The sequence below is a fragment of the Onychomys torridus genome, chromosome 11, assembly GCF_903995425.1.
Source record: "Onychomys torridus chromosome 11, mOncTor1.1, whole genome shotgun sequence".
In the NCBI taxonomy this organism is placed as follows: domain Eukaryota; kingdom Metazoa; phylum Chordata; class Mammalia; order Rodentia; family Cricetidae; genus Onychomys; species Onychomys torridus.
Window position 1 is genome coordinate 43,905,933 of NC_050453.1, and position 23,565 is coordinate 43,929,497.

Genomic DNA, 23,565 nt, shown 5'->3' on the forward strand with positions numbered 1-23,565 from the left:
ATGAGGACTCAGAGGCTTCCTGTCTGAGGAACCAAGACCAGCTGAGGAACTGGCGAGGTGAGGAAGCTGTGGCTTATTCTGCTTCTCTGCTCTTCCAGCATTCACCCCCCCCCCCCAAAAAAAAAGAATTGTGTCTAGCTCATAGCATGTGAAAATTCAATGGAAAGTATATATGTTCCACACAGTGCCTGGCATGGATCCAGCAACCAAGAATACTTCAGCTCTCTTTCCATCAGATTTTTAATTGTATGTACTACTGTATATTTCATTCACCTTGTGCCACCCAGTACAAGGTCCTCAATTCATTAAGAATGCAATAAATATTTAGTCAATGATCTTATACTAGAGTTAATCAATGACTGAAACAATCAAAACCATATAACATTAAAAGAAACAAAACGGTTTGCCTTTTTGGCATTTTGCTTTGGCTTTTGATGTTGTTTTAAGACCTCAATTTTAATATAATAGAGTAGATACAACAGTGTTTATTATTCCCATTCACTGTTTCCTCTTTTCAGCCAAGACTCATTTCTACTTTTATTTATGGTTGTATTCATTTGCTTTCATGCCTCATTCTTGCTCTTTGAAATCTTTCCCCTTCATAGAAAACCATTCTAATGTGGGTGATACGATGCCTTCTTTGGGTTTTGATGTTGTTGATGTTATCATTTATATTCTTTGAGACAAGGTCTCACTATGTAGCCCTGACTATACTGAAGCTTACTATGTAGACTAGGCTGGCCACAGATTCACAGAGATCCACCTAATTCTTCCTCCCCAGGGCTGGGATTAAAGGCCAGCACATCTGGCACTCTGTGTTTTTATTATAAAAGATCAAGTCTCACATTGCATATTTTATAATGTTCATAAATGCCAGTGAATCATTTATATTAATCTTTCTTATTCTGATTTTTCTCTCTACTACTTTTATTTTTTTTATTCTTTGTTGTTGTTTTGAACAAAAAGCAGTAGTGTTGTCTATTACTTAATATTTGTATTCCTCTTGAAAGTTGCATGGATTTACACTTTAAAGATAATCTCTATTAAGTTAAACCTTTATTTTTTACCATAATAAGAAGTAAAAACAAAGATATTATATTAAAAATAAAATTATCCAAACTATTTTAAAACATTAGGTTATTTGTTTGCACTTTGAAAACTACAGTTTTAGACATGCACTGAAATTTTTTGACTTTGAAAACTCTGAGACTCTTTCAATTACGAAAGCATTTGATGAACATTGGTTTAATGATGTCATTAGAGATTCCAATAAAGACCACTAGGTATTTAGCAGAATTATTTGCTTGTTACTTTTACAAACCACAAAGAATTAGAAAACGTGTTTCTGATATTGTCAAAGTTCACTTTTAATATATATATGTATACATTTACAGTTCCTCCAAGTGTCATTGGACCTAGCCATGAACATCTCTCTGTGGTGGTGAACCATTTCATCTCTTTGACCTGTGAGGTTTCTGGTTTTCCTGCTCCTGACCTCAGCTGGCTCAAGAATGAACAGCCCATCAAGCCAAATACAAATGTTCTCATTGTGCCTGGTAAGAAACTTACAACTCTCATAAGCATGCCATTTTCTCCCATTTTAAAACAAAGATCAATTCAACTTAGACTCTTTCCAAAGTTGAGCCTCACTGCCTTTGTTTGTCCATAGTACCCAACTACAGCTATTAGAGTATAGACTGTTGTTGTTCAGCTTTCTATGGCCCCATGTTTGGAATGCCAAAATGTTGTTGGTTGTTTTTTGCTATTTTGGGGGTAGGGGCCTGTCACCCAGCTCCCAAATAAATCACATGTGGAGTCATTCTTAATAATAAATGCCTGACCTTAGCTTGGCTTGTTTCTTGACAGCTTTTCTTAACTTAAATTGGCCCGTTCATCTTTGGTCTTGGGGCTTTTATCTTTCTCTATTCATGTATACCTTTAATTTCCTTCTTACTCTGTGTCTGGCTGTGTAGCTGAGTGGCTGGCCCCTGAAATCCTCCTCCTTCATCTTTCTTCTTTTCTTCCGAGATTTCTCCTTCTATTTTTTCTCTCTGCCTGTAAGCCCCACCTATCCTCTGTCCTGACTCACTATTGGCCGTTCAGCTCTTTATTAGACCATCAGGTGTTTTAGATAGCTTCACAGAGTTAAACAAATGCCACATAAAATGCAATTTGCATCATTAAACAAATGTTCCACAGCATAAACAAATGTAACATATCTTAAAATAATGTTCTACAACAATAGACTTTTATGACTTCAGTGGAAATGTACAGTAAGGGGGTCTTTTTCAACAAATATGAAATTAAGCATCATAAAAATGTTGTGATCCTGAGTGTAAATGGTGAATAGCCACTGTACAAACCTACTAGTTGTTTTCAGTCAGTTCCAGTCTTCCTGGGTATAAATGATAGGCAGTTAAAAACAAAGGTAGATGATACAGATAGGATAGAGAGTGAGGGCCAGGAAGATGGCTTGAGGTTAAAGGCACTTGCTGTCAAGACTGACCACCTGAATGCAATTTCTGGGACCTACATGGTGGAAAAAAGAAACTGTTCCCACAACTTCTGCAGTATGACTTCTGCATACTGTGGCATACCTCCTCCAAAGAGAAATTTATAAGTGAAAAATAACAGTTAAAAAGAAGAGACAGTGAACAATATGTACTTGAATGGACAGATGGAATTCAGTTGTCAAGCTATAGCTTTATGCCCCACATGCACCTTAAGACTGCTATGAGTACAGCTCAACATTTGCAGATATGACATCATGTAAAAAGCTGGACTCACCTGAGATAGACAGATGACAGACTACAGAAAGGCAGACTGTCACCTCTGCACTGTGGGGAATTTGAACACAGAAAGCATGTGCTCAATTCCCTGGACCCACGAGGCAGAAGAGAACCAGCTCCCACAAGTTGTCCTCTGACATCCACACATGTACTGTAGCAGCTGTGTGCACATGCACTCACATGCACGTGAACGCATACACACATACACACACAAATGCACTAACAACACAACTTGAGACAAACTCTGTATCTGTCTTTACATTATATTTGCCCCAGGTGGTCGAACTCTACAGATTATTCGGGCCAAGGTATCTGATGGTGGTGAATACACCTGCATCGCTATCAACCAAGCTGGAGAAAGCAAGAAGAAAGTCTCCCTGACTGTCCACGGTGTGTGTTTACTCTCTCTATCATACTATTTCATTTCATTTCATATGTTCTAGCTAAGCAGCGCAATGAAAAAAAAAAAAACATTTCAATATTCTGTTCTTGTTTCCCACCTCAGTGCCCCCAAGCATTAAGGATCATGGCAGCGAGTCTCTTTCTGTAGTTAATGTAAGAGAGGGGACCTCGGTGTCCTTGGAATGCGAGTCAAATGCTGTCCCTCCCCCAGTCATCACTTGGTCTAAGAATGGGCGGACGATCACAGATTCTACCCACGTGGAGATTTTAACTGGTGGACAGATGCTGCACATCAAGCGAGCCGAGGTGCATCTTTGGTCCTTGTCTGAGTGTTGTCCCTCCATGGTGGGATTGTGGAAAAGCTAACTGGAAGAGGCCTACTCCCCTTACTACACTGACCAGTGCTGTTCATGGAAAAGTGCATGGTCCATACCATTGAACTGATTTTCATTAAAAACAACAACAACAAGGAAACAGGATTTCTGAAGGCGATTAGAAGTGGGGCAGTAGAACATAAAGATGACTGATGATTTAATCTACTCCTGAACCTTGTGATTGGTCATCTATCATGTAATGGAGCACATACAATAGTATCTTTTTCTTTTAGGTGTCTGACACAGGCCAGTATGTATGTAGAGCTATAAATGTAGCAGGACGAGATGATAAAAATTTCCACCTCAATGTATATGGTGAGCATCTGCCTCTAATACAACTCTCTTTCCCCTAGACATGCAAATGAAAGAACGTGTCTTGAATTAACTTAATGACGGTGTGTGATCTCCTTCTGTCTTTTTACAGTGCCTCCCACTATTGAAGGGCCTGAAAGAGAAGTCATTGTGGAGACGATCAGCAATCCAGTGACATTGAAATGCGATGCCACTGGGATCCCTCCTCCCACCATAACATGGTTGAAGAGCCACAAGCCTATAGGTAACACACTTGAACATTTTTGTGGTTGCCTTGTTTGGCACTTGATTTCCTACACTTATAAATTAGCAGATTTTCAGTCTTGTGCTCATGGCTGCGGTTAGTTCAAGAAAGCCTAATATTCTGAAATATAAACTTATCAACTGGACACCTGACTAAACATTTGCTTTGTTGAGGTACTGCACATGGAAGCTAGAGCCTTGTGTATTCAAGGTCTGTACCACTACAGTGTACCCCAGCATTTCCAAGAGTTTTGTTTTCTGTTTTGAGGCAGGAGCTGGCTAAGTGTCCCAGGCCAGCCCTTGAACTTTCAATACTCTTGACTCTGCCTCCCAACTAGCTGGGACTATAGACCTGAATGTCCCACTATAAAGGAATACTTTTTTTTTTTTTTTAATTTTCATGTTTCAAAAAAAAACTCATTAAAAATCAAAGGGAAGTCTTTTAAAAATTGTATATTTGTTGTGTGAAGAGAATGGCTTTAAATGCTATTTCTTTCTCTTTTTTTCCCTCTTTCTACTTGTAGAAAATTCTGACCCCCTTGAGGTTCACATTTTGTCTGGGGGGACCAAACTGCAAATTGCCAGACCTCAGCGTTCTGACGGCGGAAACTACACCTGTGTTGCATCCAATATAGAGGGAAAGGCTCAGAAACACTATGTCCTTTCTCTGCAGGGTATGTTGAGTGCACTGTGGTCTGCCCCTCTCCCCCCCCCCCCCCACCCCCGTTCTTTGTCGCACTCCATCTAGACAACAAAATGCTCTGTATTAAAAGAGGCTCTTGATCATAGACTCAGATATCTATAGTCACTGAAAATATTGACACCTTTTTGTGCTGCATTTACCAGTGGATTCTGTTTCCATGGAAAAGCACACAAATATGTGAAGGAAAACATAAAAGAAATTAGGATATCTATCTCTGTTAGTTTCATTTTTAATGTAAGTATTTCATGACTCTGATATAGTCTATGGAACTGCAATTCTCTATTTGGTATAATTTATTTTCACATGGAAACGATAAACCTGTTCTTATTTTTAAAGGTATGTAAGATTTAATTTGTGAGATTGTGCTATGGTTTAATCATAGGTGTGAGAATAGGTAAATTTCAAATGATCATGAATCTTACACAATTTTGTACTGAGAATAAGGGATGTTAATTCACCCAGTAAATATTTATTCATCATTGCTTTAAATTGTGGCATAGTGTTGAGGACTGTTGGGAGAATTTGTTACTTTCTGATTTTCACTGAACCTCTCAGTGACACATTTGACTCAAAATGACATGGAAGTCTTGCTTCCTGATTTCATTACTGAGGCTGAAGAATGTCTAATGAATTATAACTTTGATCTTAATAGAATATGTCTACTGTTGCTGTGTTAAAGCTAGCTCCCTAGAAATATAGACACAAATTTGATTAACACTCTCTGAAGTAACCTTTGAGACTTCAGAGACAGAAAGGGGAAAGTAGCTAGTCTGTGATCCAATATCTTACTCGGGCTGGCAGGGTGCCTAAGTGGGAAAAGGCGTTGGCCATCAAGTCTGCGGACCTGAGTTAGAGTCTATGGACCCACACAGTGGAAAGAGGAAACAACTTCCATAAGTTGTCCTCTGACTTCCACACCTGCACCATGGCACATGTGTATTCACATACGTATAAACACATATGCAAAATAGATAAAATGTAATTTAAAACTAAAGAAAAATAAATAAATTGCATACTTACTTATGCATATACATCAATAATAAATGATAGAAATCATGAAGTATGTGGTGTTGTGGTTTGACCAAACATTTCTTAAAATTCTTTTGTAATATATTTACATAATGTCTTAAAACTAGGGATAATGCAAAACACGGGCCTTAATTAGAACAAGTCTCATTAGTATATCTAGTGACAACTTCTTTAGTACCCTAACTTCTGCCAACTTTTTACTATTATCCCTTGCTGACTAACATGGCATTTAGAAGGACGACACAGTGCTGTGTTAGTAAATATTGAATAATTAACTCTCCCAACAAAAAGGTCCTGATATGTAGCCATGATGTGTCAATTTCCTGGTGTGTGTATGCCCAGCTTGACCTATTTCCATCTGTCATAATGACAGTGACTGTGGGGTAGGAAATCATGCCCAATAGGTTCCTATGATCAAATATGAGCCGCTCCTGGCACATGTCTGTAACTCTGTACAACAGAAACTCAAATGTGTTCCGTTCTGACTGCTAAGAAAATGTACTTATGGTGTATAGATGCTTTCGCTAAGTGTATGTCTGCACCACATACACGCCTTAGCCCAGAAGCTCAGAGCCCAGAAGACATCAGATCCCCTGGAACTGGATTTATATAGATGGTTATGAGCAGCCATGTAGGTGCTAGGAGTCAAACCTGGCGTTCTGATCATTGTTAATATCTTTAATATACACCAAGGATGACTTGATAAAAATAACAGAAAATATTAGAGATTGAAAAGCATAATATGTTCATCAATTTTTCAGAATAAATAATAACTAGATAATAGACAAATAATTAATATACAAGCTTTCCTGAGACCTTTACACCAAAATGTTTTAAAAGTTGATTGTCCTGAACTGTGTACATTACAAATAACCCATTTGAGTCTCAATCTGTGGATCATTCCATCTATGTCTAATCATAGGAACTAGTGACAGATTACCCACAAGATCAATCTGTGACCAGTTCCTATGACTGAACAGGTTCAGGAATATCAGGAACACTGAAGTAATTTGGTACCTTTGTCTTTCTCATTTAAAAATAACTCATAAAGGTAACAATAGGCCAGTCATAATCGAGGAAGAATTCGGAATTTGAAATGACATGTTCTGGGACAGTGAGGTAAATGAGCAGATAAAAGTGCTTGCCACCAAACCTAATGACCTGAGTTCAATCCCTGGGACCCACATAGTATCAGGAGATACTCAGCTCCCGCAAGTTTCCTCTGTCCTCTGCGTATGTGAACTCACCAGAGGGCAACTTATGCCCAGGTACATACACACACACACACACACACACACACACACACACACACACACACAAGTGTTACAACAAAAAAAAAATAAATGGTATGTTCTATTATTCTGTCACATTCATTAGCATTTATATCCTTATACTTTGCTAATGAAAATCTTATTTCTCTAAAGTCCCCCCAAGCATTGCTGGTGCTGAAGTTCCAAGTGAAGTCAGTGTCCTTCTTGGGGAAAATGTTGAGTTGGTCTGCAATGCAGATGGCATTCCCACCCCACATCTTCAGTGGCTTAGAGATGGAAAACCCATAGTGAATGGTGGAACAGAAAGAATCAGGTATGTTTAAGACAAATCCCTGCATTATAAATTTATAGTCTATCACAGCACTTCAGATTTCACACAAATAATACTTATTTCTGTTCTAGTTTGCTTTCTATTAATATGATAAACACCATGACCAAAACTAACTTTGGGAGGGAAGAGTTTGTTTCGTTTTATAGCTTATAGTTCATCATGAAATGAAATCTAGTCAGGAAATCAAGACCAGAGACTGGGGGCAGGCACTGAAACAAAGACCATGGAGGGACACTGCTTACCGGCTTGCTCCTCATGGCTTGCTCAACCTGCTTTCGTATACAACCCAAGACCACCTACCCAGAGACGGTACTGCCCACAGTGAACTGGACCCTCACCTATCAATCATTAATCAAGGAAATGCCCCCATAAATGTCCACAGAAAAATCTGATGGAGGCAATTTCTCGATTATGGTTCCCACTTCCCAGCTATGTCTAGGCTTGGGTAAAGCTGACAAGAAACAACAAGCACAACTTCTGTGTCATTAGACCTCAGCTATCATTTTATTTACAAAAAGAAAAGAGAACAATGTAGTTCTCACACATAATAGTGTTGAATATAGAAATTCTCTTTAGATAACACTCTAAAGTTTATGTGTGTATGTCAGTGTGGGGGGGTGGGGAGAAAAGGGGAGAGAGGGATCCTTATTCATCAGTTCTGTATTTTAAAATCTCAAACACCCATCCATCACAATGTTATATGCTGTGGAATGTTCCTCTTATACACTGTAAAGATTTATCACTTGAATTGGTTTAATAAAATGCTGATTGGCTAGTATCCAGGCAGGAAGTATAGGTGGGACAACCAAACTAAGGATGATGGGAAAGAGAAGGGTGGAGTTAGGAGTTACCAGCCAGATGCAGAGGAAGCAGGAGATGAATGTACCATACTAATAAAGGTTCTTCCATGTGGCAGAGTGTAAATAAGAAATATGAGTAAAATGTAAGAGCTAATTAGTAACAAGCCTGAGCTATCGGCTAAACATTTATAATTCAGATTCAGCCTCTGAGTCAGTTATTTGGGACCAGGAAGTCAGGACAGGAAATGTCCATCTGCAGTTATACAACTGTCATTGAATATATTCCTCCAGTTTTAGAACGTCCATAACAAGTCCATGTCATAAAATAATTCTTTCCTGTTAAAGTCAAGCCGATAGCATCCAACAAAAGAGTCAATATTCCTAGCTGTGGGCTTTTTATCTTGAAGTTAGCAAACTGCATGCATGCAGGGTTGATTTGATAGTTATGGGAAAAGATATAATATTGCAGTTCTTTTTTTGTAGTGGTTTGTTCACTTCCCACTTTTAGTTGATCCTTATTTCCCTCTCTACAAAGAGATGAGTAGCAATGCAATAGGAGCTTCATGCAACCTGGACAAATTCCTTCAGATGAACAATCTAGTATCTCATAAAGATATTTCAACATAAGCATATTTACACACATATACCAGAATAATATATGCATAGGTAGGCATAATATTGTACTAATGAACTGTTAAATTTATAATTTTAACCAGTATTTTAATAATTTGAGTATATTTTCTAGTCAGTGAATTGAATTCATAAAACTTAAAAAAATAATCATCATTTTCTTTGTATTTATTGTGTATTAAAATTAGATATTTGTTCCCTTTACAAGATTGGGTAAGCTGCCAGATAATATTTTCAGAAATATTGGGAATTTTATTTCTGTAATGTGAACATATATGAATAATTAACAAGTGTTTAGTTATTTTCATTAAGAGGATATTGGCCATCTTTCAGATTTGATGGGACCTAAGGTATTTGTACCTGGGAAGTTGGAACTCTAGATCCCTAAAGTTGTTTCTTGCTATCACCACTCAGCTGTTGACTTCATCACTGTCTCAGGGTGCGATAGATGGCTAGGTAAAACAATTTACCAAGGTCACCTTTTCAAAGTCACCTTAATAGCTTTGACTGTGGCAACTTTTAATTTTAATTTGTAATATATTTAAATTCATGGAACTTTAAATTTTACATTTTAAGAAAAGTACCAATATTCAGATAAATTATTTTCAATATCTGTCTCAAAATGTGGTATTTAGTAGTAGAAATTCACAATCAGAGGTGCTGATGAAATCACCATTCTTAGAATAGTTGTAGATAATATTTTTAAAAAGCATAGGAAGTTGTGTTTGATAATTAATGGTATGTGGATAAAATGAATAGTGTAATAATCTTAACTTAGATATACTTTATTACCTAATTTCATATTTATCAGTTACTTTTATGTAACTCAAAAGAAACACTTAAGCCACTTGGGAAAAAAATTTGAAATACATCTATGTATGTACAAAGCATCATCATTTAGGTAAACTATACTATTTTTTCTTTTTCATTAAAGTATAATTAAGGTATTTACAGTTAATTTTTATTCATAATTTCTTCAGATTAGTATGTTCTTCAGTCTTCATAACAGAACTTTCAAATTCTCATTTGACTTGATAGCTCATATCAGTCACTAAGAATATAACATTCTGTTAGTGAGAGAAAGGCCTGTCACATCCCTGACTGCCACGTCCCTCATCCAACTTTGTTACCTTTTTCTCAGAAGGATGTGATGGATATGAAAATGGTTTCCATATAATCTTCATTTCCTGAAATCACCCTCAGTTTCTGTGGCTCTGACTTTTCTATGTTTCCATATTTGTGAACAAGGGTTGAATCGTTCCATTCAAGATGAAGGCATTACATTATGATGGTATATATTTTTAGAGGCTATCTTAGCATCAAATGAGTTTTCCAGATCCTATCCCTACATTAACATCTCAGCACCTCTGTCATGGCTTTTTCTACAGTGTCACTGCAGATGGCAGCACATTAAACATTTACAGAACTCTCACATCTGACATGGGAAAGTATACCTGTGTTGCTACTAATCCCGCTGGAGAAGAAGACCGAATATTTAACTTGAATGTCTATGGTAAATATGAAATGCCACCAAAAGTTTTGACTTTGCTACCTTAAGAATCCATTAATGGGCCGCAGGTGAACATTTCTCTGAAATCTAATATCAATGGTATTTCCTTTCGGGATACAAAGCAGAAGCAGGAACAGTTACAGTCCACTGATTTGAACTCACATGTCTTCTCTCTCACTCACTCTGTGCATCGCATAGTTCCACCTAAAATCAGAGATAATAAAGAAGAGGCAGAGAAACTGATGGCTCTGGTGGACACGTCAGTAAATATTGAATGCAAAGCCATGGGTACACCTCCACCGCAGATCAACTGGCTGAAGAATGGCCTTCCTCTGCCCCTCTCCTCCCATATCCGCTTGCTGTCAGCTGGGCAGATTGTCAGGTTAGACTGCATTGTGTGTCATTTCCTCAGGGATTATGGTAACAGTCATTGTCAACTCTTCCTTCACCGGTCCAGCATTTCAGAGATGCTTTTCGCTATGCGTTGGCTCCTATTGTACCACACCATTCAGTGTGTGCTTAGAAGAGGGAGGATAAGGAATGGAGAATCAAAATGGCTTTGTATTCTTATTTAAGTGCTCATGTTTTAGTACATGTGTGCACAGTGGGTCTTGAGCAAGGGACTGTTACAAAGTTTATGTTTCTAAGAGCTATATCTTAAGCACTGTGGTACATGGTAAGATAGGTGAATGTTGACGATGTTCATATGATTTCCATGCTATCGTTTTTCTCTTTTAATTTGTTTGAAAAATATTCACTCTGCCGGTTGTGTTGTATTCTTAGTAGCTTGCCATGACTGCATAGTCACTTTTATACAAGCAGTTGCAGTTTGATGATGATGGTCACATGCTTTATATCTAAAAATTTTCAGTATAAATTTCATTCAATATTCTGTTTATACATCCTAATTATTTGTGTATGTTGAATGGGATTGATTATGAAATGCTGGGTCCTGTTTTGCAGGATTGTGAGAGCTCAGGTGTCTGACGTTGCTGTATATACTTGTGTGGCCTCCAATAGAGCTGGTGTAGATAGCAAACACTACAGCCTTCAAGTCTTCGGTATGTTACAGAAATGACCCTACTGCTTTACTGCAAGTTCAGTAGCATTAAGCAACATGCCTTTAGGAGCTGACTTCCTCACAGACTTGTAAATTCAACTTTCCTCTGTCAAAAATAATTGGTGAAAAGTATCTCACTATTAGGGAGTTTTCCCCCTCAAAGAGTCCACATTTACTGGTTCATACCATCTGTCAAAATTCTCTTCTAATACAGAATTAAATCAGATATAAAGGTTTTGGTTAATTTTTTGACAGTGTCACACATTTTCATAATGCACACAGACCACTCTCATACCCCATCCTCTCATGTACCCCTATCACCTGCCCACTACTGCCTCTTCCAGATCTCTTCTTCATGTTCCTGTCTGATGTTTTATTTTGTGACCCACTAACTCAGCCAAAGCTGTCTGTGAAGTCATGAGTTTGAAGCTATCCATTGGAACCTGATGGACTTAGGCAGAGGGTACACAACTAAAGATAAGTTACTCCTCTTGTAGAATCTACCAATAGCCTATGGTTAGTGGTAATAGTTAAGCCCCTAGTAGCCCCTCTTCCTTCCTTGGCTGATTGTTGACAGGGCCGGGCTGATTGTTGACTGGGCCAGTCTTGTGTGGGTCCAGGGTAGTCAACTTCAGTTCTAAGTCTGTGATGGAAATGGTGACACTGAGACTAGAAGGTGGTATTTTCATCCCTTTGCCTTTCCCTCATCTTCTAACTCTTCCATGTGCCCCTCCTATATTAGTTTCTTTCTCTGTTGCTATCATGAAACGCTGTCCAAAAGCAACTTGGAGGCAGAAACTGAAGCAGAACCACAAAGAAATGCTACTTCTTGGCTTGTTCTCCATGGCTTGCTCAGCTTGCTTCCATATACAATCAGGGCCACATGCCTAGGGGTGGCACTGACTACAGTGGGCTGGACCTTCCTACAGCAATCATTAATCCAGGAAATGTCCCACAGACATGCCCACAGGTCAATCTAGTGGAGGTAATTCCTCAGCTGAGGTTCCCTCTTCCCAAGTGACTATTTTATGTTGACAAACTAACCAGAATAAGGCCTCTTCTTGTGCAGTGTTCTGGATCTTAAAATGACTTGTTTAGGACTGAGCCCTAACTTATTCTCAGCAGCTTAGGTAATTATGAGTCTGAATTCATCTCTTTTCACTCTAAGGAGAGACTTCTCTTATTTAGGCTAATTGTAAATTTTTTCTATGGCATAGTGATAGATATTTAAAAGGCAGTTTGATGTGATTTCATTAAATGGCAGTAGTGAGTTCTCTATTTGAGCTTACAACCTCCTCACTTAATGGTTTGCAACCTAGCATACAATACCAGACATGAACCCCTGCTTATATGTAATCCAAGTAGTTGGTATACCCTATAGCATTTGTGCCACTCTTGCATAGGTGGCATCTTGCCCAGCAAGTTGGTTTTTCTCAGTTTGGAGGATGGATTCACAGCTGAATAAAACAATTGCTGCCTTTTCTCCCCCAAGCAGCCTGCCTTGAACCTTCTAGCACCCTGATAGCTAGCCAGTAAGGAGGACACTTTCATCTCCTCTCTAGCTTGCTTTTTCTGTGTTGTCTGTAGCAATATGGTCTAATACTCTAGTTCTGGTGGGCCACCAAAAGGACTGACAAGAGCGTAATTGTTAGGGAGGCCTTGGAGCCTGCCTAGCCAATTACTGTGGTGGCATCTCACTTCTGGGACTGCAAATTCTGCTTCGTACCTGCTGTTTCTAGGAGCATCATTACTTAGCCATGCAGGATAACTCCATTCAATCTCTCTTCCATGTGTTTTTTTAAATTTAGATTATAGGATAGTAGCTTTCTATGTGACTTTTTCATATGCCCTTCATTTTGGCTAATCTACTTCAGCCCTCACTCTCATCTCGCCATCCCCCAGCTCGCTTCCTGCCCAAGTCAGTCCATCCTCAGTAATCTCCCTCTGCACTACCCCTCCCCATTCAGTCAGTGCATCCCCTAAGCCACCTGCATCCTGGACTCATGTGTACTCAATGTTAAACAAACACAACTAATGTTTTAAAAATAATATTTAAATCCAGACAGAAGATTGTTGGTTCCTACACACAGAAAAAAATTAAACTGTTTTCTAATAATTTTAGAATTTTCTAATAATATTAACAGTTCATTTATAGATATAAAATTTGAGTAGATGCATTTGCATTTATGGGATACTGTGGATTGCTGCTCCACATTTCTCAATTTGGAAGAACATCTTAGAACAACTCTGAGTAACTAGGAACTAAAATTTGTGATGTATATAAAACTTACTTTATTACTATGTTCTCCATAAAGTCATTGAAAATATACCATTGAATTGCTAAACGAACTACTGTAGCATCATAACAAATTAAGGAGACAATGCTATCAAGTTGAAAATGTAACCAAAATATAATACACATTGAATACATTCAATAGGAAAACAATTTTGAGGCTTCTTTGCTAATCTGTGGAAGATTAATAATTAGCCTAACCAATAACTAGGTTTCCAATAAAGCCATTAATTTGGTCTATGCTATGTTAAAACACATTGTTTTAATGAATGCAGATATAGCATAGGATTATGCTGTTTTGAATACTGTTGTATAAATTCATCTCAAAGTACAATAGATATATAAGTTTTACCTGTTTTATTTTTTGTGTAGTGCCACCAAATATGGACAATGCAATGGGAACAGAGGAAATCACAATTGTCAAAGGCAGTTCTACCTCTATGACGTGCTTTACAGATGGAACCCCAGCTCCAAGTATGTCTTGGCTCAGGGATGGCCAGCCTCTGGTACTTGACGCTCATCTGACCACCAGCACTCAAGGAATGGTCCTGCAGCTCATCAAGGCAGAGACTGAAGACTCTGGAAAGTACACCTGTGTTGCCTCGAATGATGCTGGAGAAATCAGCAAGCATTTTGTCCTGAAAGTCCTAGGTACATACCTCTTCTGACAAGTACAGAACATTTGAGAATTCAGTTACACTCAAGACTTAGATAATGAGTAGAATTCTTAGAATCATTCTTTATGGGGCAAACTAATGAAAACTTCACTGCATTTCTGTTTCTGTTCTGTAATTCACCTAAATTCATCTAAAACATGCTGAAACCGAATGATGAGTTATCTTTGTTTGAAAATCTAAAAATTCCTATTCCTAAGAAATTATTCATTGGAAAGCATGATACTCCATTAATATCAGGGCTTTCAATGTGTGTGAGTTTGGGTGTTTGCACATACGTGGGTGCACATGTGTGTGCAGATGTGGAGGTGTGTCCGTGCAGAGACCTGAGCTAATGTTAGATATTGTCCTCAATTGTTCTCCACCTGTTTTTTGAGGCAAGATCTTTCTCTGGACCTGGATTATCACTGGCCATCTTGTCCCACCCAGGGATCCCCCACTCATGTCCCCTGAGAGTTGTGATTACAGGTGGCCACCATGCCTGCCCTGCTTTCACAGTTCTGAAGATCCTGACCCTACTCCTCATATTTACAAAGCAACAGCTTCCCCTACTGGCCCATCTCTCCAGGCCCTAAGAGATGACTTCTTAACTTTTTCTAAGAATTAAATGCACATTTGATAATGGAAATAGGATAAAATAGGGTAACATGTATACCATTATCCCAAACAGTCTTAGATTATCTGATTTTAAGATTATAGTCAAAACAATCACTTTGAATAGCCAAGTTCTAATTACTCATGTGTACATTAAAAGGAAATATTTTAAGTTTATAACAGCATCTTACCAGCAAAAAGTGGCATTAAGACAAATACAGTTTTTCTGTGTAACAAACATCTTGACAGTGGACAGAAAGAGAGGATAAATAAAATTACATATTACAATAGTCAAGATTTTTTTTTGGTTTTTTCCCCCAACTATGATGTTGGGGAACTGCCATACTCCTTTCACAGAATAGACATCCCCTACTGAGAATAGCAAAAAAGAATTTTGGCAGGAGACTTGGTTTAGGAAGGGCTAGCATATGTTTTCAGAGTGTTCTGTAATCTTTCTCAGAGCACCTATTAAAATTCAATTATTTATGTGTCTTTGAAAGTTGTCTTTATCCCTAGTTAAGTTTTATGATGGTGAACGCAGCATGCTTCTTACTTATTGCTGGTGCCCAGTGCTTAATATGATGTCTGACACACCAGAAATTCTTAGTGTGTGTTTGTTGGATTGAATGGAAACCAAACTAGATATTTCTAAGCTGTGCTAATGGGAATTTTAATCAGAGAGGGAGGCAGAACAATATGTAAATAAACCTAATGAGATGTTCTGGTCTATCTGAATCTTCAAAAGAGAAAGGTGGTAGAGGAGGAAAGTTTTCCAGGCTATTTAGAAAGGTAAAATAACACAAAATTGTTTGAAGTCGTGCAATTGAGCTGACAGGTTACAAATCCCTACACATCAGTTTGCCAACATGAGTATCAATGGATGAGATTATGAGTAGTCTTTACTACTCATATATTAAGTATTAATTGTTACATATATAACATAATATAACACACACACACACACACACACACACACACACACACATATATATATATATATTATGTGCTGGGCATGTTGCTATATATCAATTGTGAAGGCCTACTATGTGATCCACTGACTGTCAGGCAGTTGAATTATCATTGATTAAAAAAGATAAGAATTCAGCCCTCAAATTCCTACATCTGGAGTGAGAAGCAGAGAAACTGAAAACTTAATTGTTTTTGGTTGTGGTGAGGGTCATATGGTTAACATAACACTCTGTGGGGCAGTAAGTTTTAAACTACATCTTCCCATGGATCCATCTGAGCCTGGCATGGTGGGACTGTAGTGGTGAGGCAGGGTTGAATTTCTGCTTGTTTTACCTGTAGGTGTTAAAGCTTAATTGTGCATTTGTACTCATGGAAACTGAGTATGAGTGGGTGAGGTGAGGCTAGGCAAGGAGAAGGCATCTGTAAAGGGTCTTGACAACACCCTAAGGAGTTTAGACTCACTAAAAACAAGGGTAATTTTAAGCAGGAATATGCTACTTAGACAGTCTCTCTGGTGAGAGTAAAGAATAGATTGAAGAAGATGCCATGTTCACGGAGGCCTGAAAACATGAGGACCTAGTCTGCCTGTGACAATGGAGAGAGAATCTCGAAGCAGAAGCATAGACAGAAACATCACTGCAGCAAATAAAGGCGGGAACAGCAATGATGCTTGCCCTGCAGGACAAAGAGTTTACAGGATAAGACTTCTGTGAAACAGAAGCATTATGATGAGACGATAAAGATGAGAAGCGTCAGCATCTGCTGAAAGCTAATCCCATAAAGCTCTGCACAGCTCCTCAAGTGGAGCTTCGCCACTTCTCAGCTTTCAAATGTCTCCACTTGGGGACTGCTGCACTCAACTCTCTGCATGTGGTGGGAGGTCTCAAGATCTATTAGAGGTTTTGAAAAAGAACACTGTGGCTAGAACACTGAAAGCAGGAGAGGACATCAAAAACTGTGAGGCTATGAATTTAGCAGGACCCAGGATGTCACGGCCAATTAGGAATTTTTCACAATAGTGTATCTCTCAACCCTCATCAGGGGAGCTTATTTTTGCAGTAGAAAGTGATTAATGCAGAGACCCACAACTGCTAAAAATGCAGAAAATAGTAGACCTTGGAGTTATCAGGTCTCAATGAGACAACTCTGTCACACCCATTCCCCAAAGCCTCAAGGATTGTCACAGAGAAGAGTCAGACAGAATGTGAGAGACAGAGGTGGTGGACATCTGAAGAAAACCAGTATTTGATGGACATATCAAGGCCATTGCATACATGAGCTTACAGAGTCTGTAACCATGTGCATGAGACCCACACAGGATCAAGGCTGGCAAAATCCCAGCATGGATAGGAGAGACTCATGAGGCTCCAGCTCCTAGCTGAGCAGCAATTGGCAACTGATGGCTGATGGAGAAAAGAAAGTCAGTTTTCCTCAGGGATGTGATTTCTGAGAGGCTGCCCATGCTCCAGTGGATTGTCTTTTGCCAGCGCACTTACAGGCAGACACCAAGTGGACTCAGCAGGTCTGAAAGCAGAACACGAGAAATTGAGAGTTAAGGTGCAGGGGAGGGTGTAAAGGAAATTAGAGAGAGGGAGTGGGGGTTTATCTAATCAAAATGCATCATGTGTTTGTAAAAACTTCCCAAACTTTAGATAAGTTAAATAAAGTTCAAACGTCTATGTAAATCCTGAAAGAGAGCCTCAGTTTTATCTTCTAGAAATGAGAAATCATCACAAGTTTAGTAAGTACAATAACATAAATAAATCTTCCACTTGAAAAGAGCAGTCTGGCCATAAAGAGTCAGGAGTGGATTAAGTCAAGAATGGACTCTGAGAACAGTGTGTTATTAGGAACTGTAGTGTTAGCTATTAAGAGCAGTGTAGACATGGTGACACATGCCAGACCAGGTTTGTCATTGTCAGACTTCCTGACTATTCTTCCTCCTGTCACAGTATGGTTTTACAAAACTAAGTGTGATTCTAATATTTCCTAGCTTGAGAATTGTCTTGGGCTTGAATAAGATCTGAACTCGTTTCCAAGATGCAGAGGTGAGCCCAGGGCATTGAGCATGTTAGGCAAGCACTGTCACTGAGTGGCACCCTCAGGCCTGTGAACATTTGCTTTTCTCAGTAAGTGAGAAGTCTGGAGGGTGGCCATTGTTGCACTGGGTGGGCAGTTGAGATGTTTGCCCTTCTCCTGATCACCACATCATGGTCAATTTGTGACCTTACAATGTCTCCTCACCTCAAGTAGAGCTCAGCACTGAGTAGAACAGGACAAATAGGAAGATAATCTACAAGGAGCTGTGTCTTCATGGACTTTCTTAGAAGCTCCATGAAAAGCACTTAAACCTCACTGGTCAACAGTGCTATACATATCATTCCATCTGATATCCACTAAATGACTTAGAATATTTACCACTTTGCTAACGCTAACAAAATTGGGGACACTTAAAAAGCAATTAATAGTGAAATCATGCTGGGTAGGTAAATGGGATATCTGTATTATGTCCCCTTTCCACAAGACGTAGAATATCATGGGAAAGTTGTTAGAAGATTATAAAAGCTAGGGGTTATGGAGAACTGGGACAAGATGGTGGCAGCTGTGGTTGCCTGCACAAGACCTGTACAAGAGAATGCCAGTCAACATTCAGGCATGGGGAGAAGAAAAATCATACGAACCTCCACCCCTAATGGAGGAGCTATGAACAGTTAGTTGATGGCTGCTAGAGGAATGAAAGTTCTCTTTAGGGTTGTGGTCACTGATAGATTTACCATGCCCCACACACATGCATGCATGTGTAGTACTAATTGGACTCAGTGGGTCATATATAAATTAAAGAACGAGAATGAAGTTAGAAGGAAGATGTGAGGGGGTCCAGGAGGAGATGGAAAAAGAGGGGGGGATCAAATACGATCAAAATACACTGTAGACATGTAAGAAACGCTCAAAGAATAAATTTAAGATGTTATATTAAAAACCAAGGTCACAAAAGATGCACACAGCAGTTAAGACATGGTTTTACAATGATAATTGTAATGGTAAGAATAATAATAATGAGGAAGAGGCTGGGGGAGGTACCTACAAACAGAAAGGAAGATGCACCAGCTACCATAAATAGTATTGTAGCTCAGGTTATAGTGATGGAAATAACAGAAATTATTTTTTTTCTGGAAAAAATTGCAGATTATTTTAACTTGGTTGTGGATTTCATATGTGGCGTTGATGATGTGACTGTATCAAGAGTGAGTCTCAGTTTCCAGGCTGTGTGACTAAATGATTAGTAGACCCATCACACAAGTGCAAGGAATACTGGGAAATGAACCAAAACAGCTGTCTAAATGCCAGCTAAATCTGGAGTGTTTATGTAAAATGTAGACATGGAGCTGTTTAGCTGATGATAGTATTTATTGTTTTAGGGCTCAAAAATTGTACTTAGACAGGAAATACAAATTCTTGAGTGGTCAGAGTGGGGACGATTCCCACTCTTTCCTGAGTATAAGACATATGGGGCAAGTACAAAGTAAAATAGTTGGCCTTCACCTAACACATGTAACATCTGCAGACTAGAGTTTGAAGCAGTAGGAACCATGCTGCTGTTGGTGCTGCCCTAACCTGGTGACCACAACCTTTTCAGCAGGAAGAGGTGGCTAATGAATATTTCTATCTATATGACTGGAATATAGCCAGGAATAAATAAGAACAAATAATGAAGTAATGATTTTAGTCAACTAGAGAGCCAAATTAGTGCTTTTGCCTCTTACAAGTACCATACTATGGAATGGAAAGAGAGTGGAGAGTTTACAAAACAGGATTTGGTTTCTACAGGGAAGCTTCATGTCGCTCATAGAACCTTGATGATACCTCAACAAGCTCAGGTAGTGAGTAGTGGTGACTGTGAGAAGCATCAAATGAGGAACCAATTGAAGGAGAAAAGTAACCTAATTTGGAGTCCAGGTCTCATAGAAGTGTATTAAGGTAGATAATTTTACAAGCTTTAGAAGCTGATTTTCATTTAATTCAGTTAGCTACATGGAGCCATTATCATCTTTTAATGAGGAAAACATAGATCAGTGTCATGATGAATGTAAAATACACTTCGACAGTCATGTGTCGGGTAGGTTGAAGTGTAAAGGGGAACTTCTGGGACCATGAGTGAGACATGCAGACTTCCTAATTGGAGTGACAAAAGAATAGATTTGCTGTGTTCTCTTCTTCTAGACAGGAAAATGACACTAGATTTAAAAAGAAACTTTCAATAATAATGTAAGGTATAACAATAATAGAGAGAGTAGTGCTTGCATCTTTTTAAAGCAACTAATTTAAAATACATAAGTTTAAAAAAAAAAAAACATGAGGGTCTCACTGAATCTTTATGATGCTCTAAGGTATCCCATGATGCCTGTCCTCCATTTGAAGGTTTGTCCAGCTCCACTGAACTAACTAAGGGTGCTCAGTTCAAATCAGTCTGACATCAGGTCCTATGTTATGTATGAGTCAGAGTCTGAACTGTGTGCCTGATTTAAAACAAAATAAAAGACGAAAACCCCTCAGCTCGCCCTTCGGAGCTGCCCAACATCTGTTTTGACTGCCTTCTGACCCAAAAGCCGAAAGCTCTAACTACGGAAATTTTCACTGAACACTGGAGTGATCATGGTAAGAAAAGTCTGTTATTACAGGATTGAATTTGGGAGAAGTTGAGCCAAAGATCCTTACTGTTTCTTCCCAGTGTTTAGACTCTAACTTTCTCTGGAGGAATTGTAGAAGTATAAATGGTGAAAGAGAAGCTACTCCTGCCTAGACATAACAAATGTGTTCCGTGCAGAAATCACTCTCCCCAGTCTTTTGGAATCTTGCCAGCGAGAAGAATTAAGACCATCTAGGAATGATCAGTTTAGTTTCTATATTCCAATTGATTTATGTCATAGGCATGTAAATTTGAGTTGAATTCTCTTTGGGAGCACTTTAAATCAGGAATACTTTGTCAAACAACAAGTTTCTTTTTCTATTGTTTGATTCTATGTCTTTAGAACCACCTCACATCAATGGATCTGAAGGACCTGGAGAGGTATCAGTAGTTGTGAATAATCCACTTGAGCTGTCCTGCATAGCTTCTGGAATCCCTGCTCCTAAAGTCTCCTGGATGAAAGATGGCCGGCCTTTTCTACAGACAGATCAAGTGCAGATTCTTGAAGGAGGGGCCATCCTTCGAATATCCAGTGCTCAGGTAAACCATTCATATGATTATTTTATCTGCTTTACCTTCTTATTCCCTAGTGTATGATGACTATTGAATAATTTGCACCTGTGCTTCTGAATACAACACTGATCTCCACAGCTCTTTGCCAAGGGTGGATGGCCTCTATAATATCCATGACTGGGGAAATGAGTAGGAGGAAGAAGAAGACTCTAATATAACTTTTGAAGAAAACAAGATACCTTCTCATTAACTTGAGCATGTTTTCAAACCTCCATGTGTTAATCTCTTACCTTTTTCTATGTAGTTCCTTACTAATCAGCAGAAAGCAATCCCACATATATATGTGAGATTTCAGAAAACACTTTTTTATTTTTATTTTATTTAAGACATTTTTTATTTATTTTACATACCAACTACAGATTCCCCCTCTCATCCTTCATCCTGCTCCCCCCTCCCCCACCCTCTCACCCCCAACCCCTCCTCTGAAGGGTAAGGACTCCCATGGGGAGCCAGCAAAGTCTGGTACATTCAGTTGGGGCAGAACCAAGCCCTCTCCTCTGCATCAAGGCTCAGCAAAGCATCCCATCATAGGTAATAGGCTCCAAAAATCCAGCTTAGAGAGCACTTTTGATTCCCAAATGAACTAGCCAACATGGAAGACTGAAGAAACAGTGTTTTAAGTGATGATCTTTCAGTAAAATAGAATGGTTCTTCTGGCTTACGTTTAAAGAAACTGATCAGAAATATCAACATGTTAAAAATATTTTTCATATTAATAATAAAGGCAAACTTTATATTACAAAGGTTGTTAATCAGAGCCCTAATGCCTTCATTTGTAAATTTCAGATAAAGTAACAATGGAAATAATAATGATAATAATAATAATAATATGATAATAATAATAATAATAATAATAATAATAATAATGAATAACATCAATTGCATATTCTGGGGAGTCCAAAATATAATGGGGCATAATATATTTGTGTTGGTGCCATAGAAATACATTATATAACAACAAAAATTAGGTAAAAGAATTAGAATTCTTGATACTGTTATAATCATCATTCTGTGTGACAAATTATTTACCTGTTTGTTGTTGTTGTTGTTTACTTGGAAACAAGATGAGGGGAAGCAAACTGGATGAAGAAAGAAAGAAAGATGTGTTTTCCACTCTATTGGCATTATGTTAGGCTTGGGGCCCTGTCATACTCTTCACATTTCTGACCATTCTGGTGGGGATGTGGAATCTTCATTTCCAGCATGTAATCCTGAAAGAGGCACAGCAACTCACCAAAGTGTGTAATGGAGTCAGTAGACCTTAGCACAGCTCAGCATCAGTGTCATGGAGATATATACCTTCTTCTCCTTTCATTCCAAACATAGTGGGAACCCAGAAAGGGTAGGTTAAACCTTCAAACCATGCACTGAATCAAAACCCTTCAAGAACTTCCCCTCTGCCTCAAGGAAATAAAATTTCATGCAAGATGCCACTAAATGTGAGACAAACCAGCCACTGGAAACAGCATCAGGATGGGAAATGAAACATGAACAAGTCTCAAGCTTGCCCCGGCTTCTGCTATTCCTGTTATCTTGTTGGCACTCTGTGCACACCTTGTATAGCATTTCCTACATTAGATTTTATAATTCTGAATTTTATCTTTTGATGGACTCCTTGGCTGTATATCGTTATGCCTAACACATAATGGCTGCTTCGCAAATTCTGAATTGAATGGTATAGATGTTAGTTTCCTGAATTACCTTCCATCAAAATCTAAGTCTGTGGCTTGCTCCAAGGCAAGAGATGTCCATCCTATAATCAAATACATTTATACAGTTTTGTCATGACACTTTCTTCTCCTGAAGCATAGCACATGTCAACAACTCTCCAGTGTATCTACTTATCATATTTCAAGCCTATTATCAGCAGAGTACACTTCAACCTCTAGCCATAAATAATGACTCTGGGTATACAGAAAGAAACAAATTGTTGGGAAATATTTCCTGGTGGAAGTGATGTTTGAGCAGCCCCTGGTGATGCTTCAAGTTTGACAAACTGGAGACAAGTGAAAGGAATTTTATCCATCTGGAATGAACAAGAGTTGACAGAGAAGAGTTAAAGGTTTTAAAGAGATGATGAGAAAAAGGAAATGTGGTTCTCTAGAAAATGATCTCTCTGTCTCTCTGTCTCTCTCTCTGTCTCTCTCTCTGTCTCTCTCTCTCTCTCTCTCTCTCTGTGTGTGTGTGTGTGTGTGTGTGTGTGTGTGTGTGTGTGCAATGTGTCTGTCTGTGTGTAACACATGCATGGGACTTTGCAGAGCATGTGGAGGCCCAAGTCAGGTGTTTGGTGTGCTTTTCTATCACTGTCCACATTATTGGCT

The 23,565-nt window shown here is 38.7% G+C and overlaps 1 protein-coding gene across 1 annotated transcript in view; it reads left to right on the plus strand.

The window, feature by feature from the left end:
• Hmcn1 (hemicentin 1) overlaps window positions 1-23,565 on the plus strand; it is a 439,960-nt gene that overhangs the window by 340,480 nt on the left and 75,915 nt on the right. The window contains exons 58-69 of the mRNA XM_036202400.1: window positions 1,395-1,556; window positions 3,066-3,179; window positions 3,295-3,497; window positions 3,799-3,880; window positions 3,990-4,121; window positions 4,645-4,794; window positions 7,277-7,436; window positions 10,273-10,397; window positions 10,593-10,776; window positions 11,358-11,455; window positions 14,120-14,398; window positions 21,015-21,211. Coding sequence (XP_036058293.1) covers window positions 1,395-1,556; window positions 3,066-3,179; window positions 3,295-3,497; window positions 3,799-3,880; window positions 3,990-4,121; window positions 4,645-4,794; window positions 7,277-7,436; window positions 10,273-10,397; window positions 10,593-10,776; window positions 11,358-11,455; window positions 14,120-14,398; window positions 21,015-21,211 — 1,886 coding nt within the window. The remainder of the gene's footprint in view (window positions 1-1,394; window positions 1,557-3,065; window positions 3,180-3,294; window positions 3,498-3,798; window positions 3,881-3,989; window positions 4,122-4,644; window positions 4,795-7,276; window positions 7,437-10,272; window positions 10,398-10,592; window positions 10,777-11,357; window positions 11,456-14,119; window positions 14,399-21,014; window positions 21,212-23,565) is intronic.